We start from the raw sequence: 21,168 nt of genomic DNA, 5'->3' as shown, positions 1-21,168 counted from the left end.
TGATACTGCCAGCATTTTCTACTTCTGTCCCATAGAGTACCTCAACAGTGACATTCCTGCTAGATCTACTTGTTAGCACTAATGTCCAAGAACTGATGGCTTTTAATAATAATAATAATAATAATAATAATAATAATATATTGGTAGTGTGCTTGAGAATTCAAAAAGTGATGATGCAGGGGTTTAATCTGTGTGGAAAGTGTTAACTGGACTTCTACATCATCATCATTAAAAAAAAAAAAAGCTTTTCTCTTTGCCCACTTTTTAAACAATTGAAGCAAAGACTTTATTAATTACAATAATCAAGAGATCATTAACAATAACCTACCACTTTGATCAAATCACTGGTTTTCACGCCACAACACTGAACGCTATCATGTAAAATGCGACAATCTGAATTAATCAAATATCTTTTGAGCATTGGATCATTGATAGGAACGCCCTGAGCTCTAGTAAAAATCTTCAAAGATAATAGTAATTATTCATTTGAATAATTTATGGTGAAAATATAAAATAAATGTAACTGAACCAGTGGGTTTAAGATGAGGGCCAAGCGAAAGTATCTTGTGAATCCACGGTGCAGTGTTGAACACATTCACCTTACATCATTGGTTGAGATTAGGAGCGACTGTAAAGTCTAAACTCTGATTTAACACCAGGTCAAAGAACTGTGCCAAATCAAACCTGCAAATACGCTGCAGAAACCTCTTTGCCAAAAGGTTTTTGGTGGTTCACTTTCACCACAAACTCGCTCAGCTGAGCTGCAGTTACCAATGTGCTGCCACTAGGTGTCAGCAAAGCATTATGCTGTCCAACAATAGCGCAAAAGGAGAAGTTTAACTGCCAGATATTTTTATATAATGACACACGTGGGAGATAAAAACCATAAGTAACAAGTACTAAAATAAAATGTGCTTCAAGTTTATTGAGATCTCACCTTGTTCACAGTTTTCTACGGTTCCACACTGGCCCAAGAGTCCATCCAGCACCTGATGGAGAGACGGAGAGAAGGGAACACTATAAAATCCCAGCACAAAACCATTTTAAGGAAATCCTAGACAATGTCATTCAATTCAAAAGATCTTTTTGTTAGCACAAATGATTATTTCACAAACATATGTTTAGAGTAATATAAGACAGGCATTCACTTAAATAAGATATTTCATCATTTATGTGTTTGTTGACAGGTCTGCAAGCTCAGGAGCAAAAGACACAATAAACGAAGAATAACACCACTCAGCTGGTCACTCTTTGACAACAAAATGACTTTGTTTTAATTTCTGTGAAAAATCAAGATAAATTTAGCAGAAAAAGATTGAGAGAGAAATAAAATGAGGCTGCTGGACAATCAGCTACAAATGTTAAACATGTAAATATAACCTGAGATCACACCAGTAATAATTGAGGAGATTTTAAAGCAAACGAGTCATCATGATTCCCCAACTCCACCCCAAAGACAGACATTCGCATATTTACACAAACTTAAAGCTCTAAATTTACCAGGATAAAGCTGAATTGTTTTTTTTTCCCTTTGAAATTTTTCAACTTAAATGTATTAACAGAAAACTATTAAACTCAACATACTTACTGAACTTTCATTATTTTACATTCATACATAGATGATGATGTCGTAAATGCCTGACCCCAAAAACTGTGATTCTAAGGTTAAATCATGCACGCCTGTAAATTCTGGATGTTTATTAAGGTTGATTTAAAGCACGTTTCAGTCAACTTTGCATTGAGACGTTGCCCTCACATGGACAAAGGCAGAAGTCTGGCTCGTATTCACGCACACATACGCACATGCACACACGGAGCCACTCCCACAGGCGCTCGCTTGCCAGAAGAGGCAGACGGGTGTGCCACGCCCTCACAAAAACAATGAAAGTGCACAGAGCTACACACCAAATGTAGGGAACAGTGATCCTTCCACTTTCCATTCTTCTGTAGTCAGTCATGTTTGATGAATCAACAGATTTAAAGCCTAACAGGGGAAGAAAAGTCTGTAGTTTTGCCCTAAAAGTGCCTTCTGCACTCTTCTTTCCATTCCATTTCTGTTTGCATTACATATACACACATATATATGCTTCAAGTCTCTACCAGAGGTCTGGGAGCCTGAGGGTTCGGCACAGTATCTTAGCTGTTCCTACGACTGCGCTCTTCTGCACAGAGATCTTAGATGTTGTTCCTGGGATCTCCAGGAGCCACTCGCCTAGCTCATCCTATTCATGTAGCATTCCAACAGTGCCCTATTTTTGTCTCTTTCCCACCGATGCCTTCTTGCTCCAGTAGCCCACTTCTCATCAGGGTCACCTGACACAGACATTGTTAATCCGGGCATGTCTGAGGTAGGCTTGGTTAGCATGGGGTTAGTCTAGCCTAGGAATCTTACTTCATACAGATGCCCCAGTCGGGACTCGAACCTACGACTCCTGTTTCAAATTTTTTTTTTTTTTTTGCCAGACAGACCTGGAAAACCCATCTTGGATGGGAGAGAAAGTAGTGGCCATTTTGCACACACTGTTTCACTTTTACCTGGGCAACAGTTTACACATATGCAAGCAACGTATTTGTAATGTGATGTGGCCATCTGAAGTGTCAGCCATAAAATTTGTACGTTATAACCTTAAAAAAAATAAAGGAAATGGGAACTAACCTCCCACTGCAGGTGAGGTGGAATGTTTCTAATCTGGAGTTTCCTGGTTCTGTGGAGAGAAGAAGATTTAAGGAAATATTAACGCTTTGCAAACAGAAAGAAGCTTTTAAAAGTTTCAAGAGAATGAAATAATGCTTATGTTTGAAGTGTGTGTGTGTGTGTGTGTGTGTGTGTGTGTGTGTGTGTGTGTGTGTGTGTGTGTGTGTGTGTGTGTGTGTGTGTGTGTGTGACTCAGAGATACAAGAGAGTGACAGGAAGAAGCAGCTGCTGAATGAAGCCAGAACGTGTCCTGAGTGACAAACAGGTGATGAAAGCAAGATAGCCTTTTGGTCCAACACTAAACCAAAACAGTGCACCAACCTTCTTTGCTATTATTAGTTCAGATGAAGACGTTTATATCACTTAGAAACAAGCCCTGTGAGCTACAGATCTAAAGATGCACATTTGCTGTTCTAGCAGCGAACAGTTAGGTTTCTCTACAACACTGTGGTGACCTACAACAGACTGGCGACCTGTCCAGGGTGTACCCTGCCTCCTGCCCTACGACAAAAATGAGCCTAAACCAGCTGAGTGGTTAAGAAAATGGATGGAGGTGTGTACAGACTGACTGACAGTGTTCAGTTCACGACATTTGTGGCACCCAAAGTGGGGTAAAATGCACACACACACACACACACAGACACACACGCAGCTCTTAAATGATTTTCTATCATTTAAAGAAACCCAAGAACAGCGGAGAAACAAAGCCATTTCTAAGGCCTGTGGGACTCCAGCGAACTATGATGACAGCCACCATCCACAAGTAGAGACAACTTGGAACAGTGGTGAACCTTCCCAGGAATAACAGACCAGCCAAAATGATTCCAAGTCTGCATCAATGTCTCATCCACACATCAGTGGATGGAGCTTCACAATAAGACAAACCAAGTATTTTGAAACTACTGCCAACCATATTTTACAACAGTGGAAAATTAAACCAGAAGGAGACAGCGTTGGTAAAACTAAAGAAACACCATCTCCAGTGATTAAAGCAAGTTTGCAGCTAATAAACATGGCAATTTAACTGAAATACTAATTACAGTGAAGGTTTGAAATTCCATTCTGCAACGGTTTAGTTTTTCATCAATGACTCAATATTGACTCTGCCAAACTCACCTACATGCTATTTTCAAAACAAAGCTTTTTAAATCGTCTCTATCTGAACATGTCAGACTTGAGGTAGCCAGTTAGGAAATTCTCTGCATTTCTCATATAGATCTGTCCTATATCACCTCGACCTGAAGAGTAGCCACACCACCCACACACAATGAGAGAACCATAGTCCGACACATTTTCCCCTCTAATAAACCCATTTGTATCAGCTTTTTTAAAAATGTGTGAACAGATCTGGTTTTCCTGCCCACATCTCTTCTTTAACCAGTTCACCAGTGGATAGATTTCCACAGGCATGAACCTTCCCCCTCTGTGATGGTTCCTCATTTTCATCCTTACTCAAGACTACTCTATCTGCTACATCTATCACTTTTAATGAAGCCGTTTATATTGAAGAATCATGCTAGTGGCATCTTTTAATGTTAGAATGGTTATTTTATTTGGCTAAGTAACTCAAAAACCTTTAGCCAATCATTCTTCTATCTTTACCGTCTTTAAGAACCATGCACCCCACCCAACTGAGCATCAATAGCTTTAAAACGGCCAACCCCCATACTAAACGCCAGCCTAACCCCCCAGGAGGCTGGAGCACAGATGAATAGCCTTTTGTACATATAGAATACCTGACATCCTCCATCCATACTCCATTCCCCCACCTCACCAAAAAAGAAAGAAAAAACCCTTTTGATCCTCGATGAGTGCTTGGCTATCAGCTACGTCACCATCTCCAGGCCAAATAAATACTTTTTTTTTTTTTTGGACAGACCTGTCCAAATGTTACATGTTTAAATACCACCAAAGTTCAACTTTATCAACACATTAGCCCCTCATTATCCTTCCCGTTGTCATTCCAACCCATCACCCCCACAGACAAATATATCCCAACCCCCCATCAGGCCACGGCCACTGAACCTGTTTGACCTCTGGCGTCACCACCTGCCAACCAACAGCCTACACCATTGGCTGAAACCATGGCAACAAGTTAAGAATGGGCGGGAAAAGAAGATGGATGGGTGGGCGGATGGACAGCACAACAAAATGCGTCACATTTACTTATGTGCTACATCGCTCATCTGTTATTTCTTTTCAGTTTTAAGTATCACCTTTTTTACTTACATGTGGGTTTGCCTGCCTTTGACATATCTGTTCAGCTGCTTCACAAAATTAAGATGTTATTTTTATAATATATGTTTTGTCATTAGGCAAAGTAGTGAAAACAATAATGCTGAACTAGACTGTTGTTAGCTACAGATATATGCATAAAATACAAAGTAAAGGCAATTTTAAGTGCACAAGACTAATTTAAGTGTCAAACTGCACAGCTTAAAATAAACATAAATTAACGAAACAAGAAAGAAATCTGCTTTGAGACGTTCCCCCCCCCCGAGTCCGCGTTGATGCGCAAAGATGGAAACCCATTGTCAATGCAGCTTGAAAATGCCCAAGGTTGAATATAAAACCTGAAGGTGATGAGGTTCCCTCAGCTGTGAAGGCATTAAATCCAAGCTCTGCTCCAGTCCCCAGCAGGACAATGGAGCAAAGAGAAAGACAAGAAGAAAGGAAAGAAGCCAAAAAAAATGAAAAGTGAGGTCCTCAAGGAGGTGGTGGAGGAGAGGAGAGAGGAAAAGGTCTTTGCTCTAGGAGGGGGGGGTCAAAGGCCGAGGGTCAGAGCTCTTCAGATTAGCCTCCAATACCACAGTGAGGCAGGTCTGTGGGTGTAAACGTGACGTCCTACACTTTCACAGCAAAAAGTACAACAGGAACTCAATAACAATCCCGTTCTTGGATCCTTCTATGTCCCCCAAATGTCATCGTGTCCACCATCAAGGCAGCTATACACAAAATAGTTCCAACGCCTGTTCAGAGCTTCACTGATGATGTGAGAAGTATGCTGCTGGTTACAAGGCTACAAAGGGCAAACTAGTCGTCACAAAAGTATCTTTACTACTGCTTTACTCACTAACTAGATTGGGACCTTCTTACCTTTCTGAACTCTTAACTGGCGTCCTGCTAATAGATCGTTACAGTCAGTTGATCAGATACTTCTGGTACCAAGAAGCAGACGACAGCAGAGGAGACTGGGCCTTCTCCCTCTTCAAACTAGGACCTCGCCAACATTTCACATCTCTAAAACCACATTTTTAGTCTCTGACGTATACATGTAGTATTTCTAGCATTACACTCATACTTCATGAGACACATGAAAATGTTTTAAGAGGAAAACGTTACTTAAACAAAAATGCATTTTTGTAATAATTCAGTCTACTTTTAGTTTGTTTTGCTTAGGGAGACGCTTGTGCCACAATGAAACATCCATTCATTGTTATAGTTTAATCGACAAATTTGGAAATGGGTATTTCAAAATTTCCATTTCAGAATGTACAGGTTTGGTTTTTTTTATTTTACTTTTAATTTTAGCGTTAGATTTATCTTGCTGTTAGACGTCAAAGGACAGTGTTCACCCAGCACTGTAGACCATGAGTTAACCACGAATAACTTTATTGACTGTTTTACCCTCTATGAATAAGGCAAAGCATTTCCTGTTAACATCAGAAATCATCCAAGTGGTTTTAGTTATGCTTAATGAACTTTAGAGACGCTGTGTGTAATGGCACTGCAAGCAGCAGTGTTTCCTTTCATTTCATTTATGAAAGAAAGAGGCTCAGAGCTGAAAAATCAATGAAAACTGTCCCCAGCAGTCGAGTAGCACAAAACGCACATACATGTAATAACACACACAATCTAACATGGCAGCATTCAAAGCCACAAAGTGTAAAGTCACCCACAGTCAGGGCTGTGATGTGTGCATGCATGTGTTTCAACAGTGTTTTACTGCTCCCAGTGGGACTTTTCAGTGACACAAAAACATGTTTGACAGGTTTCACTGCCAACTCTTCCAGCAGAGCAAATAAAACCCAGATGACAAATGCTACTATTTTTACTTACTGAATAAGCATTTATATTAATGAGACATATTTGGAGAGTCTTAAGTGTAAAAAGAAAGGATACATGGTCAAAGACAGAAGATTTTCAGCATGTGGGTTCAGAATGGTTTCTTGTCAAATCAAATCAAACAAAGTTTGGTTAAAGTCTGCAGATAACAAACCTTAGAATGAGTCCAATAAATACTAAGATGATGCAGCTGGACTGACCTCAGTCAAACAAATACTCCCAGTAATAGGAAAACTAAATGCATACAAATGGTCCCAACTACTCTACAAGTGCTCATCAATACATCTCAAAGTCTTTTATCTGCATTTTTATTATTGAGCATTAACTGCTTTCTGCAGAGTGACCTCACCTACAATCACTCTACTAAACCACTAAACCACAAATGAGCCGAACAGGCTCAATAAACAAATCAAAAGACGCGAGTATGGCTTAAAGAAGCTTCTAGCAAGCTATGAGCCCCTTTGTCCCACTGTCGCACTTTGGCAACAGTGGGAAGGAAAAACTCCCTTTTAACAGGAAGAAACCTGTTAAAAGAAGAAACCTCCAGCAGAGAGGTCTGTTAACCCATAATGAGTGAGAAAGGTGACTGCATTAACACCTGTGGCCACAAGTTTCACTTCACCACAAGAAATTTCCTAAACACTTTTCAATTGCAGCTCACAAACAACTTTAAATGTCTGTCATCTGGATGAGACATCAAACAGCCACAGTTCTCTTCTCTAGCACTAACACAACATACATTTTTAGGTTTAACAGCAGCCAACAATTCCACTTTTTCTTTTTGGGAATTTCCAAATGGAGATCGCAAGTGCCAAAAGTTCCCCTAAAAGAAATGCTTCTGAATCTTTCTATTTGCCATTTTAATTCACATTTTTTAAAATTGAAACCTTAAAACTCATGCATTCATGTATTTAATTTCAAGTCTAACTTAAAATGATAATCAAAAATCTTACAATTTCAAAAGTGTTAAAGGAAATGAATGTGAGAAATAGTCAGAAACGAAAACCTGGAAAATTATTGTGGTTTAAAATAAAAACAGCTAAATTATACAAACTGGAACATCTTTGCACTTTATTTAGCCAATAACGACACTCACTGCTTTGTTTGTACCTTTCATTATTAGCGACCGCGGTGGCTAACTTTCACAGAACTGAACATTTATTTTTTTTGTGGGTCTAAACAAGCGCGACTCTTTTTCCAGACAGAGATAATCTAGGGTTGCCAACCGTCCCTTAAAAACGGAATCGTCCCGTATTTAGAAACAAAAGTACACGTTCCGTATTGAGCTAATAAGGGACGCACTTTGTCCCGTAATACAGTGAGAATTAAAAGTAGTCTATAACTTTTAATGGAATTAACGCTTTGTTTGAAAACATAATTCCCAGCCCCTCTCCTGCTTTGTGACCAATGAGCTGACAGCACACTTATGACAATTCAAGTATGACAATTCAGATTACCGCTCATCTCATTGGTCGAGAAAAAGTCGCTTGCGGAGAAAATACCGGAAGACAACAGATGACCACAACAAGAAGCATGGCCAACAGGGAAACAAACGCCGACACTGCGGTGCAAGTCTCGGACGACAGTACACCTAAAGCTGGGCAGACACTGTGCGATTTTTTCAGTCACGTTATTCAGCTCCTGCTCAAACTGCACGATTGACTCGCAGGGGTTAGAAGTTGGGTCACGATGCAGGTCTCACACTATACCGCCCGATGCTCTGATGCGACCCGAGTGCTCACACTGTGCGTCCATAAAATGAAGGTTATAACAGAAATTCTGTCGCTCTCTCTGTCTTTCACTCACACAGACACGCATACCACCACCATCAACTTTGCTAAATTGCTAATGATCAACATTGATCAGGCAGCTGTGATTGAGCAGCAATGTAAATCCAACTATTTTCACGGTTGTTGTGGTCGTGATAATTTTGTGATGCCACATCGAAAAGGCTCGGATGAGCTTTCCAAAGTTCTACAAGTTGTGCCTCCATCGCTTGTGTCCAGATCACAGGCTGCACAGCCGTGCTGCTCCATCTTTTTCACCGACGTTTACGTGTTTGCGCGTGATTGATGATCGGGAGCTGGTCGTGAGGTGTTAATCGCTTCTCGTTACCCCACGTATACTACACGATGCACGATGAAGGCCAAAATCGGGCCGATCACCAAATCGGTCGCACGACTCAAAAATTGTCTCAAAATGGGCCAAAAATCGCACAGTGTGAGCCCAGCATTATAGCAGCAATGTTTGTTCGCTCAGAGAAAGGAAAAAAAGGCTGCAAAAGTACAGGGAGGAATGGGAAAAGGAAAACACCTGGCTGGAAAAGTGCACGATAACACCTATACAGCGCACTTTTTCCATAGGCATGCTTCTAGTGGTGGGCACATGAAGAACGTGAGGGGCGTGAAAGCTCGGGGAACCCTTAACCAATTTCTTGTCCACCAGGCCACGGCAGAAGCAGATATGGTATGTAAACACTGGTTTGTTTTTTTAAACCCTCTAGTTAAGGTTAATATGGGCATGTGCAGTGAATATCAGCGCTATGTGGCCAGAAGTGTGATAATATAATTTATTTTGTGTAATAAACAACTGCAAGGATAGATGATTACAACAAATAGATGACTAATACATAAAAGTAATACATAGATGAATAATGATGATGAGTTAAGATGCGTAATCATGGGAACAAGTGGGTTTACAAACAGGAGCAGCTGATTAGCATTAGAAAAGCTGAAATAATACCTCAACTGAAGCCAATTGTACTAAATGCACTATATGTGCACTGTTACAAGAATATTTTTCGTTCTATTGCTTTCTATTAATTTATATAATTTGAAGTTAAGCAGGACAGAGTTCTTTTAAAGAAAGATTTACTTATATTCTCAAAAGTTAAGCATGACAGGCTTCTGTTTAAGAAAGAGACCTGTTTTACTGTGTTAATGTTGTCATTTTGAGCTAAAAATAAATGGCTAAATGATCATTTGTTTCCCATATGGTCATATCACAAAGAATATGCATCTGCTTAAATCAAATTCAAGTCAAATGCTTAAAAAATAATTTCACACACAAAAAAAAAAAAAAAAAAAGAGCTACCACACTGGGAAGGGTGAAGACAACTGGGTTGCCCGGCCCTGGCCACGAGGTGTCCCTTATTTATTTTTCAGGGAGTTGGCAACCCTACAGAGATATACTGTAATTAAGCTAACTAGCTGTAGCCTTATTGTACAAAATAAATCTCTTTAATATGTGACTGAATTTATTTTTTGGCTAGGTGTGTAACCACTGATTGGCAAAGCCCATGAACACAATTTGAGACCATTGTATAGAGAGAAGTTATTAACTGCTTCCATTACAAAACCCTTACAACACTCAAATATCTCCTAGCAAGAAGCAAAGCTGGTTGCTGGCACAAGGGCACAGAAGTGCAGGGGGTTAATATTTTATAAGAGCTATCTGGCCGGCTTAAAATCGTGGATGAATATTTTATCGCTAACAGTGAGGAGTGAGAGGATGATGGCAACCAAACACCATGGCCCAATCTGCCCACCAACGTTGTCACCGGCCAAAGACCCATCGTCCGGTCCCACCTGTACATCCGTCAGTTAGATGGAGACCATCCTTTCTCTGCCCGGTTACCCTTCAAAGACAGTGCTCCTCAAAGCGCTGAGCTGGCAGGTTAAATAGACGCGGAATGACCATCGATGGTCAGGTGAGATAAAGAAAAGGTGGATCGGCCTTTGAATTTAAAAATCTGGTTCATCATAAATTCACTTAAACACAATGACCTCACAGACTGCAATGAGAAAACAGTCACAGTGGGCTATTTTCAGTCTTGGGCGACCGTGGCTCAGGGGGTTGGGAAGCGCATCTGTAACCGGAAGGTCGCCGGTTCGATCCCTGGGCTCTCTGTCCTGGTCGTTGTGTCCCTGGGCAAGACACTTTACCCTACTTGCCTACTGGTGTTGGCCAGAGGGGCCGATGGCGCGATATGGCAGCCTCGCTTCTGTCAGTCTGCCCCAGGGCAGCTGTGGCTACAACTGTAGCTTGCCTCCACCAGTGTATGAATGTGAGAGTGAATGAATAGTGGTATTGTAAAGTGCTTTGGGTGCCTTGAAAAGCGCTATATAAATCCAATCCATTATTATTATTATTATTATTTATTAAGCAAACAAGTGGTGCTTCCGTTTGAAGAGCCTTCATATTTTTCCAGAACTTTTCGAGCGATATGCCAAAGCCAGTAGAATGAAAATCTGCTCTCCGGTAAATCTCCTTTGCTTCACTGTGGGTGTGGAAAACCAGGCCCAGGTGTGTCTCATCCTTTTCTTCCATACATATTCCCACTCCTTTCTACATCTCTGTATGTTTCCTCCTTCCTCCATGCCCTGGAGTTTTCCCCAGAGCTGCAGGCCGGAGTGACAGTTTCAGTAGAAGTAACTTTAGATGCATGAGAGCTTTAAATAGACAGTACAAACCTGAGGAGGAAGGAGGAAACTGAGCAAGAGGTGGTGGGAATAGGGGAGAGGGAGGAAAAGAACGGTAGGGTGGGAGGGGGGGGTGGTGCAATGTAAGGAGAATAAAGCCGTAGCCTGTCCGTGCTAGATAGAAGAGACAAGTGAAGCATATCAGTCAGTGGAAAGGATCGTCACCTACCAGCTGGAAATATGTGTTAATGCACAGGTGTGGAAAAGAACTGTAAAAGAAAAGAAGGGAACATCTCCTAAAGAGTAAATCCACGTGGAATTACAGAAGGCAGAAAACCACATGCTCTCAATGGGTTCATGATGTCTGGCAATTTAACGGTGTGTAAACAATAAGTTAGTTACTGATTTTGTTTTCAAAATAAGTAAGCAAACCCATGATGAGTACCACTCCCCATCTTCAGCATATTTGGAAGCTGAATCCAGTCTGAGCCAGTCTGTTACGTCTGTGAACTTCTCTTCTCTAAAATACCAAGTCAGCATTTTTTTCTAATAAATAAAAAACAAACAATATTGTGCAAAATTAAACACAGACCTGGAGAACTGTCCAGGTCTGAGAACATAACTGTCACCATTTCTGGATTTGCCTGGATTTGCAGGGGAAAAGCTGTTTCCCTCACCGACAGCACTCTCATTGGTCCATCAACACCCAGTTCCACAACTTAAATCTAATTCCAGCGCGAGCTTTGTGGAGGAAGCAGACGGTGCAACAGCTACATGCGAAGGTGCACAATATGTGTGTGTTACTCGTAAATATCCCCGACTTATAATAACAGAGTTATTAACTTTAGTTAATTAATATGCAAAAACTTTGCTGAAAACTGAAAATAACCTTTAACCAAAAAAAACCCCAAAACATTTATTTCTTACTTTTATTTCTTTATTCCGTTTTACATTTTTCACACACTCATGAGACAAGAACAGAATAAAAGAGAGAAAACTGAAAAACCACTGATTCACTGCCTGTGAGAACTTTGAATTTAACGTGGCTGTAATGTTGGCGAGAGAGGCCTCAGTTTGGGAATTCCTTTAGGTTAAAAAGGGGGGAGGGTGTAGCAGTAGGCTACGGGTCAAAGTTCAGGCTCTGTTCGCCACTCTGACCCCGCCCGCTGCTCGTGCGGTAGGTCTCCATTTTGGAGAGGCGAGGGTCTCCATTTTGAGAAGTTGAATTGCGCCTCGCTGTTTAGGTGGGCCATCTCAGGGTTAGGCCTGTGACATTGTTACCGTGGACAAACTTACCAAATCAGACTTTTTAAATTATTTAATATTCAACGTGTGCCGTTTATATAGGTGTGATTCAGCCTCTGTGAAAACGAGTTAGCCCGTTACGCTTCAAATAATCCCTGCGTTTAACATTCGTCTAAACCTTGGTTTTGTATTTAAAATTATATTATTAATAATAATCACATGAGCTGTTGGTGTTTCAGCACCTCCACCAGCTCTCCCCTCTGCGCCTCCGCCCCTCCTCCTCTTCTCGCCATTTTGTGTTCCTATAGCCGTGTCATATAACCATTGTACCAGGCGGAGGAACTGCGGCCCCACGGCAAAGCAGTGGCGTTAACCTATAGTAGGAAATGCAGTCTGCGCAGTGATACAGGCGGGATCAGGGAGTGATCCTCGCGTGTTACACTGTTGCACAGTTTATCAGAAAGCGGTCACCTATTGATAAACGGGAGACGAGGCCGGAGACGGAGGTGCTCCTCATGTTCAGATTGTAAGGTCACATGTTTGTGCGCCATTCCTGCTGATTGTAATAAAGTCTCCACGGATAACCCGCGACGTGGAGACAAAACACACGTTGGCGTTGTTGTCGAGGTAGAGAGCTTTACGGTCCGCCCTGAAATTGTATCCAGCATAAACACAGGTGTTAGAAAGCCAGGTTTGCGGCTTCAATAGAAAAGCATATTCCTTCCTTGTATCCCCCCCTCACACAAACAATACTATAGACTGCATACATGTGAGAACCAGTCATCGGCCATGTTGACCAGGCAACGCCCATTTACTACAATGAATGTGCAGTCACATGACAGCGGAGAGCACATACAGCACATGAGAGGAGGAGGGCGAGGAGCCCACATACGCCATTACATGAACATGGGATCATGCAGGCGATGTGTTGGGTTGTGGGCTTCTTCATACGTCTGTTTTATCTCTCAGCTACCGCCATAACAGTTGATTGATAATCCTGTTATAAGCTGTACAGTTGAGTAATATTTAAAACACGGCTGTGGTGTTCCCAACAACAGAGTACGGTTCACCCCTTTAACACATCCCTCCGCGAGGTGCCATACTCTCAGTCTCCGCATACTGTCAGAGATAAGTCCGCCACGAAATGTTTACGGGAACTAATATGCAGGCCGGGAGTGCGTGCAGACACCGATCTCGTCTTAATCACCTGAACATAGGGATTCACTGTGAGCGCGCGCGAACGCTCTGCTTCCCCTCCACGCGCAGCCTGTGTAGTGGGGAACGCGCATGTCCATTCACAAAGTGCTTAAAAACTACTCTGAAGTTACTCCAGCGGCGAGAGGGAGGAGGGGGCTAACAGCCTTCTATAGGATGTGTGCCACGAGTGCTCGCGGCTGATATAGCGGACACGTTTGGGGGTTGTTGTGCGGGTTTGTGTGGCCGCGAGGATTGGAGAAACAAAAAGTGTCGGCTTCTGTTTGCTTTTTGCAGCCGACAGCAACGATTAAACTCCAACCCGAGTAAAGGTTGTAGAGGGTTTTTTTTAAGGTCCCGAATGAACGCTTCGAGTTTAACACTTAAAAGAACGAGCCGCTGTATGACCGCATCTCTACATTTTTTGTATTTTTTCGTAGCTCAACCGACAAAGTTGTGATGCGGCTGAAAACGGATTAATGTCACGTAGAGCCACGTTCTCGGGTTTAATTTGAACACGAGGAACAACTCAATAAAATGACAATATTAAATTACTGTAACATGGCGAGTTTTCTCTGTTACTGTAGGGTCTTTACAATATAAAGCGCCTTGAGGTGACTGTAGTTGTGATATATGAGTGAAATGGAATTGAACTCAATCGAGAACCGCCATGTTAACTTGATAACGGCAGGCTGTTGCTCATAACATGTATTTTAATGACAGGAGACGGTCGGGAAAATATTGAAAGATTTGAACAGTAGTTCTTGGACCAATTAAAGACATTTAACTCCAACAAAAATCTTGGTTAAAGAATCAAGAAGAATGTTACCATCTAAATCCAATTACTACATTTTTCTGATTTTTGGTAGCTTTATTTCTTGAAAAAAAAAAAGTAACAGGGAAACATTTTTACTGTTTCCAGTTTCTTTACGTTTTATAACAAATGTGTTGCAAAACAGTCAGAAGGAAAAAGGAATAATCAAGATTCCCTGCAGACAAGTGAACAAAATGAGAGAAAAGGCCTGCCTATTTTTCACCTGCAAACAGCAAACAAACAGTTTTAATGTCAACTCACAAACTGGTTTTAGGTACGGTTTTTTTGTTCATGTTGGATCCCCTCACCTCTACAAAATAAACAATATGAGCTGATGACGTTACAAAGAAAGCCAAGTTTACATTATTTTAAAGGAAAAAAATGAAAGGTCTAAAACTAGGGCACACTTCTGTGAACCAGAGATAACAAATACCACAATCGAATATTAGAATTTAAGGATTCACTTTGCTCTTCACATATTTATTTTAACTTGTCAAATGTTTATGATTTAAAAAAAAAAAATTGAGCATTTAAGGTGGAATTTCAGGGAAAGCTGAAAATGGGACACATGAATATGAAGGGAAAAAAATTAATACTTTGAGGAAAAATTGTGTTATAATCTTTTAGAAGAGTAGATCTTAGTATTTCATAAACAGACAGATTCTTTCTTCATAATATGTCTCTCAACAAAAATACAGAGTCCAGCCCATTCATCCTGTCACAGTCAGCAGGGAACTAAAGAAAAATGCCATCAACTGATTTTTAACATTGCAGCTTTCTATACTGTGGAAACATACAGTCAAACATTGTGCAGAAAAAACGAGTGAAAGCGACACATGATTGTTTGATTTGTTACACTGGTTTCAGCTGTGAAGGTAAAGCACTTGAGCGAGAGCTTCGGGATTCAGTTTTTTTCAACAGCATTAATCTTCTGTCATAAAATAATGAAACGAGAGTGCGTCTGCGCATTTAGGAACTTCAACAAGCTTCCAGATTTTACTCTCTCCACAGACTTTTATCGAGTCATTTGTGCAGCTGTGTCTGGGTGAGAACACAGAGCTTTTTCTTACTGTTCATTAAAGAATATTTGTCAGGACAATAATTCTGGTCCAGAACTGGAAGACTTCAAACACATAAAACACAAACACTCCACATATTCATTCCTTAAAGGCAACACAGCCATCATATGTCCAGAAAACTGACTCTTCTTATGTTAATATTTTAGAGAGACAGAAACAACAAGTTACCAAGTTTTGCATTTTTGTAAGGATTTATTTCGTGGACAGCAAACAGAAAGTGGACGAGGGCCCAGCTTCTGCCTCTCCCCGCTTCAAAAACAAAATGGGGGAGAAGGAGTAAGAAGGGAGGGGAGTTCCTGCTTTGTCTTGAGAGAGAGACAGCGAGTGAGAGAGAGAGAGTGATGTCAGCTTCTGCTTTGTTTTGAATCCGTGAGGAACAGGGTGGGGCCAAGAGTAGCCTATAGAAAAGCAGCAAGAAAAGGGGCCCGTCTGTTCACCGCCCACCCACACACACACAGACAATATATATATATATATATTTTATTTATTTATTTTTTTAAAAATAGTGTATATTATATACATATATATATTATATACACTAACACGAACTACACACTTCTCCTGTCTCACCGCCTTGGATTTCATTCCTTGAGTTTCCAGCTTTGAACAGCAGAGGGCCGAGTGAGTCATCGAGCTCCTCACTGCTGTTCAGACCTCAGTGAAACAAGTTTCTATAGCATAGCCAGCAAAACACTGACAACGTGGAGTTGAGTTCATATTGAGATGAGAATTTTAGGTCTGTGCTCACTGCAATGAGCAGTTCAGGGAGAAAAAAGGGGGAAACTAATCAAGAATATCAATATAAATATATTACAACTGCAAACTGTACTGCAATAAACATAGTAATGACAAAACACATCGTTATCATACTTTCACAGGAATAAAATCCCTGGTTTTGCGTCCCCACACCGTTAACATTTGCATGCAGCACGGCTCACCCAGACGTGACTGTGGTGCTCAGCAGATTGTGTCTGACAAACATGACAACAGTAAGAGTTCAGAGTGCAAACAAATCTTTCAAACTGTTTTCCCACAACATCAAAGCTCAGTCCTTAGACTCAACTTTATTTTTTAAACTGGTAACGTGACAGATAATTAACAACACTTTACATGTACTGAATTTAAATATTTAAATATTACCAAAGCTTTCAATTTAACTCCCTTGTTGTTTTAATAAAAATAATAATCATTATTATTATAACAAATAATAATAATAATAACACATAACAACATTATAATAACTGTTTTTAATGATATTTTGTTTTGAATTTTTGTTTTTTGCTTTTATCACAATTTTTAAGCCAAGTAAAGTTTAATCTGAAAATAAAAGAGAAACTCTTCACCCAGTTTTAACAAAATAACCTCTCCCTTTGTGTGCAAATATTATCCAGGCTCAGATGTGTAATTAAGTTTCTTGTGTACAAACTAAGTCATGCTTCATAAATCCAGGTGTAAAACAGTAAAGTGTAAACCGAGCTTTAGCGAGCACGGTGGGGAAAAAGGAAAAATTGCTGCACACACAATGTTTTGCAGAGTGACACCTAATCGTCACTATGAAACACTTTTTAAAATATTATTGTGAAACACGAGGGGAGCTTTCATTCCAACTTTATTTAAACCACTTGTCTTCATTATGGATTTCATACAAACCTTATCTGGTAGCAAACAGCTACATCAGATTTAAGTGAATGAAAAGGATTTGTAAAAATACAAATTCATGCTGCAAATATAACAAAACCCAGCTGCATTAATTAGGCAGTGTACTCAAAAATAAAATAAAATAACAAAGCAACATGTGAGATTTTTAAAACAATTTTAAAATGAATAAATATGCAGGGAAATACTAATGAAATAACTAACACAAATTAGAAAATGCATACACATCTTCTATAACATTATCACAGATTTCTTTCATTTAAAAATAATTTTAAGAGGAAAAAAAAAAAAAAACGTTTTTTCTCGTCTTAAAATGAAAGCCAGTCCAGTCAAGAACAAAGACATGAAGATGGTAAACATTCATCATCATAATACTGTAAAGTTTATGGCAGGAGCCTGGCCGTGGCTGTCGTCACATCACTTAGTCTGAGTCTGCCAGCCGTTTCCCTGCTAACTCATTACCAACACAATGAAGATCATCTCTCATACACCTCGCCTGAGACTCCCTAAGCTTTACCATCACATGCTGCTGAAATGCAGAGCCAATAAATACGCTCTTGTAGTGCCCATGAACATGGCAACTCTCCATCACCCTGACAGAAGAACTGAGGCCTGCTTGGTTTAGTTTCAGAATAACAGACGACACTGTGCAGCGACTCTGACCTGTGCAGACCCTTCAAACTCTCACAGTATCTTCTCGAAGGTTCTCACCCAACATCACAGCATACAACCGTGGCACCTCCTTCCACATACACACATGCCTCAGCACCACGTGAGCTAGTGCAGTGGATGTGATATGGCACACCCCCAGACTTGCACACACCCACTTCAGTGAAGGGAGGAGGGAGAGAGGCATAGCACACTTTTATTGCTGGGGGAGGGGTTTCCTCTTTCTTTCTCTATCAGTCCTTCTCCTTCTTCCCTCTGCAGCTCATGTGTGTGCGAGTGTGCATATGCATGTGCGCGGCCACACCGCATGCCTGTCTGTCAGACATGTGACCAGCAGGCATAACTTCTATTTTAACTCTGAGAACGGCAGATTAAAAGGAGAAAGAAGAGCAAAGTTGACAGAAAGCAATCAAAATCTATAATGTGGCTCAGGAAAAAGCTTTATGTATTTCAGTTCATTTAACGTTCATTCAGAGGCAATGCATTTAAAACTGAACTAACATTTATACTCAAGTTCCCACAAAGTGATGTCCAGAAACCCTCAGGGTTAAGAGTTCACCCAGATTTATGTGTCCACAGCAGGGCTCAAGCCACAGGATGATTCGATAAATCACAGTGTTGACACATCAAAAGCGTGATGATCACAAATCCCCACAGTCATCCTTTGGACAATGAAGCCTGGACTACTACTACTACTAAATCCCTCTTCCCACTTCCCCTGACTGTCAGCCACGAGTTGCTGCTGCAGTTTAGAGCAATACTGCAGAAAACACTAGTGGATTTGACCAAATGTTGGCTTCTCCGAGTTCCTAAGCCCAGTGGTCCCCAACCCCCGGGCCTCGGACCGGCACTGGGCCGTGAGAGTTGAGGCTCAGGTGTGAAATGTATGGTTTTCAGGGTTTTTATCGGTTTTCAGCGTTATTTTGTTATCGTTATGATAACTGTGATAGTGATATTTTATTCCTTTTGCAGCCATTTATTCCTGTTTGTGGCAGGGACAAATGTCATAGTAACAGTGTGTCAAGCACAAAAGGTTTTCAGCTCTACATCATGTCTTTAACCATTTATTTATGCACATTATTGGCCAAAAGATTGGTTATTGTCATCCCATTTGCTGATATTAGTCAACAAAAAAGTTGCTGATACAGAATTTCTGCACTGATGCTGATTGGTGGATACCTAGGATAAATTTATAGGTCATAAACCTCGACACAGAATCACGATTTACACACACACAAAAAAAAAAACAAACAAACAAAAAAAAACAAACAATCCTTCTCCCAAGGACAATGGCTTTTGCCTGCTCTTTATTCCTTTCACTCTGAATGCGATGAACCCAGCACTCATGCAGATTCTCAGCAGTGGAAACTCGAGTCGCAGACAGACATAGTGAAGCCATGTTGGACACAGTCAGTGAGTCACATTAAAAGGTTGCTAGTTTAGCTCAGTGGGTAACATATGTCGCATTGATAGACAGAGTAGGCCCAGGTTCGAGTCCCACCCACCCCTTTACTGCACATCTTCCCTCCCCCTCTCTGTTTTCCTGTCTATCCACACTGTCTCTATCCAATAAAGGCTAAAAGGCAAAAAAAAAAAAACTTAAAAAAACAACAACAAAACACTAAAATTTAAAAACCATTGTTCTGAGTCTAAATATAGACCGAGCAGCCCGTCAACGCATTTTGCTGATCAAAGGCAAAAGAGTTGCCTGCAACGCATTTATGTGGCACGAACATTCATCCGAAGAGAGCATTTCAACAACTTTTGCAAATTATGCTCAATTTCACACAGAAATTAATCAAGTGAAGAAGCAGAAAGAGTGAAACGTTTTAACATCTTACAACATTCCAGGAATTAGTCAAATTGCATGGCCCCTGACAAGCAAACACTTAGTGACAGTGGAGAGGAAGAACTATGGGCAGAAATCTGTGCCATCAGAAACTGAATTTGAATAAGTTAAATTTGAATTTTAATGGCTCGGATTGAATCTGAATTGTAACTTGAATAAATGCTTTTAAAAACTGAATATGAATTAGCCTAATTTGAAATTCAATTTATTGGTTTGAAAATGAATTTATTTGCTTTGAAACTGTATTTTATCCTTTAAAAGTTTAGCTCTCGAATAATTTCAGATTCACTTCTCACCATTCAGTTTCAGTTCTACAATTCAGTTTTTTGGGACTTACATCCGGTTCAAGAGTAATTGAGCGCAGATTAATAGAACTACGTTTTACTAGCGGACCGAAAGTGTTACTGACGGGAATCTACAGCATCTTGAGCTGAATTAAGACTTCAGAAGTCATTCGTCATGTCGAATGACCAGCGGATAAACTCTCAGGTTGGTAATACATTTATTACCAACCTGAGAGTTTATCCGCTATAAGAACAAACAAGTATAAGAACAAGCGTCATGTTAACAAATGATAGCTGTACGGTAACTTTTATGCTTCTTGTAGCTGTTAGCTCAAAATGCTAATTTAACGTAGTTTGCCATGGGTTTTAGCTTCGACAAACAAATATGATCGACTGTTTCTAGTGGAATTCCAAAGTTGTCATCTTGTACCCTGTCAGAGCCCTGTATGCTTGCAGAGACCCCTACAGTAGGGAAACATGCAAAACGGTGTCCAAACCTTTGTGTTTTAGCTTTATTTATGTCTTACACAGCATCCCAACTCTTTAGCTAACTTAATAACTTTAGCTAAAGTGAATAGTTAGTCTAATTCATTAGTGCAGCATTACTGGATCACCTCTGTTTGAAGTGATATAATATACAACTATCACTGAAACAACAAACTTTGTAAATAAACAAACAACACTTCTCATTCTCTAAACGTTTGGCCACAGCTGTAGATTACACTATCAGTGCTTGTTCACTCTTGACAATAATTACATTTCTTTTTTTTCCTCTTTTATTTTTTTCTTATCTGTGTGAGCACCCGTGTGTACACCTGTGAGCATGAGCGCGCTTGTTTTTAAAAGGTTCCTTCATGTAATGATCTGCTAGAGGGTGTGGGGGGGCCACAGCCCCGTCCTCCAGGGCATGAAGCAGGTATGGAGGAGATCAAAACTCCAGACATCCAGAGGCCCTCAGAACACAAGAGACCAAGGAAGACCAACAGAGGGGCAGCTGCGCCACCATCCCAGAAAGAGCTGAGGAAGCCCCAGATGAGGGGTCACTCAGCAGCCGCGGAGCAGAAGCCGGGGGGGTTGCAGTGACGTGCCCGTGAGCTCCGCCGGCAGCCAGCTGCGCCAGAGTGACCGAGCCCCAGGCCGAGAGGCCGAGGGCACCCCACCCCCGAAGTGGCCCGAGCGAGCCCCAGGCTCCAGGCC

General features: G+C 40.8%; 1 protein-coding gene across 1 annotated transcript in view; it reads right to left on the bottom strand.

Annotated features, from left to right (window-relative positions):
• Window positions 1–21,168, bottom strand: part of igf2bp1 (insulin-like growth factor 2 mRNA binding protein 1) — a 51,804-nt gene that overhangs the window by 12,587 nt on the left and 18,049 nt on the right. Inside the window, exons 3-4 of the mRNA XM_040049246.1 lie at window positions 2,657–2,705; window positions 938–989 (exon numbers count right to left, since the gene is read on the bottom strand). Coding sequence (XP_039905180.1) covers window positions 938–989; window positions 2,657–2,705 — 101 coding nt within the window. The remainder of the gene's footprint in view (window positions 1–937; window positions 990–2,656; window positions 2,706–21,168) is intronic.

Source organism: Simochromis diagramma, unplaced genomic scaffold (genome assembly GCF_900408965.1).
Source record: "Simochromis diagramma unplaced genomic scaffold, fSimDia1.1 OVJJ01000517.1, whole genome shotgun sequence".
Lineage (NCBI taxonomy): Eukaryota > Metazoa > Chordata > Actinopteri > Cichliformes > Cichlidae > Simochromis > Simochromis diagramma.
Note: the sequence above shows the minus strand (reverse complement) of the source record. Positions and strands in the feature narration are given on the sequence as shown.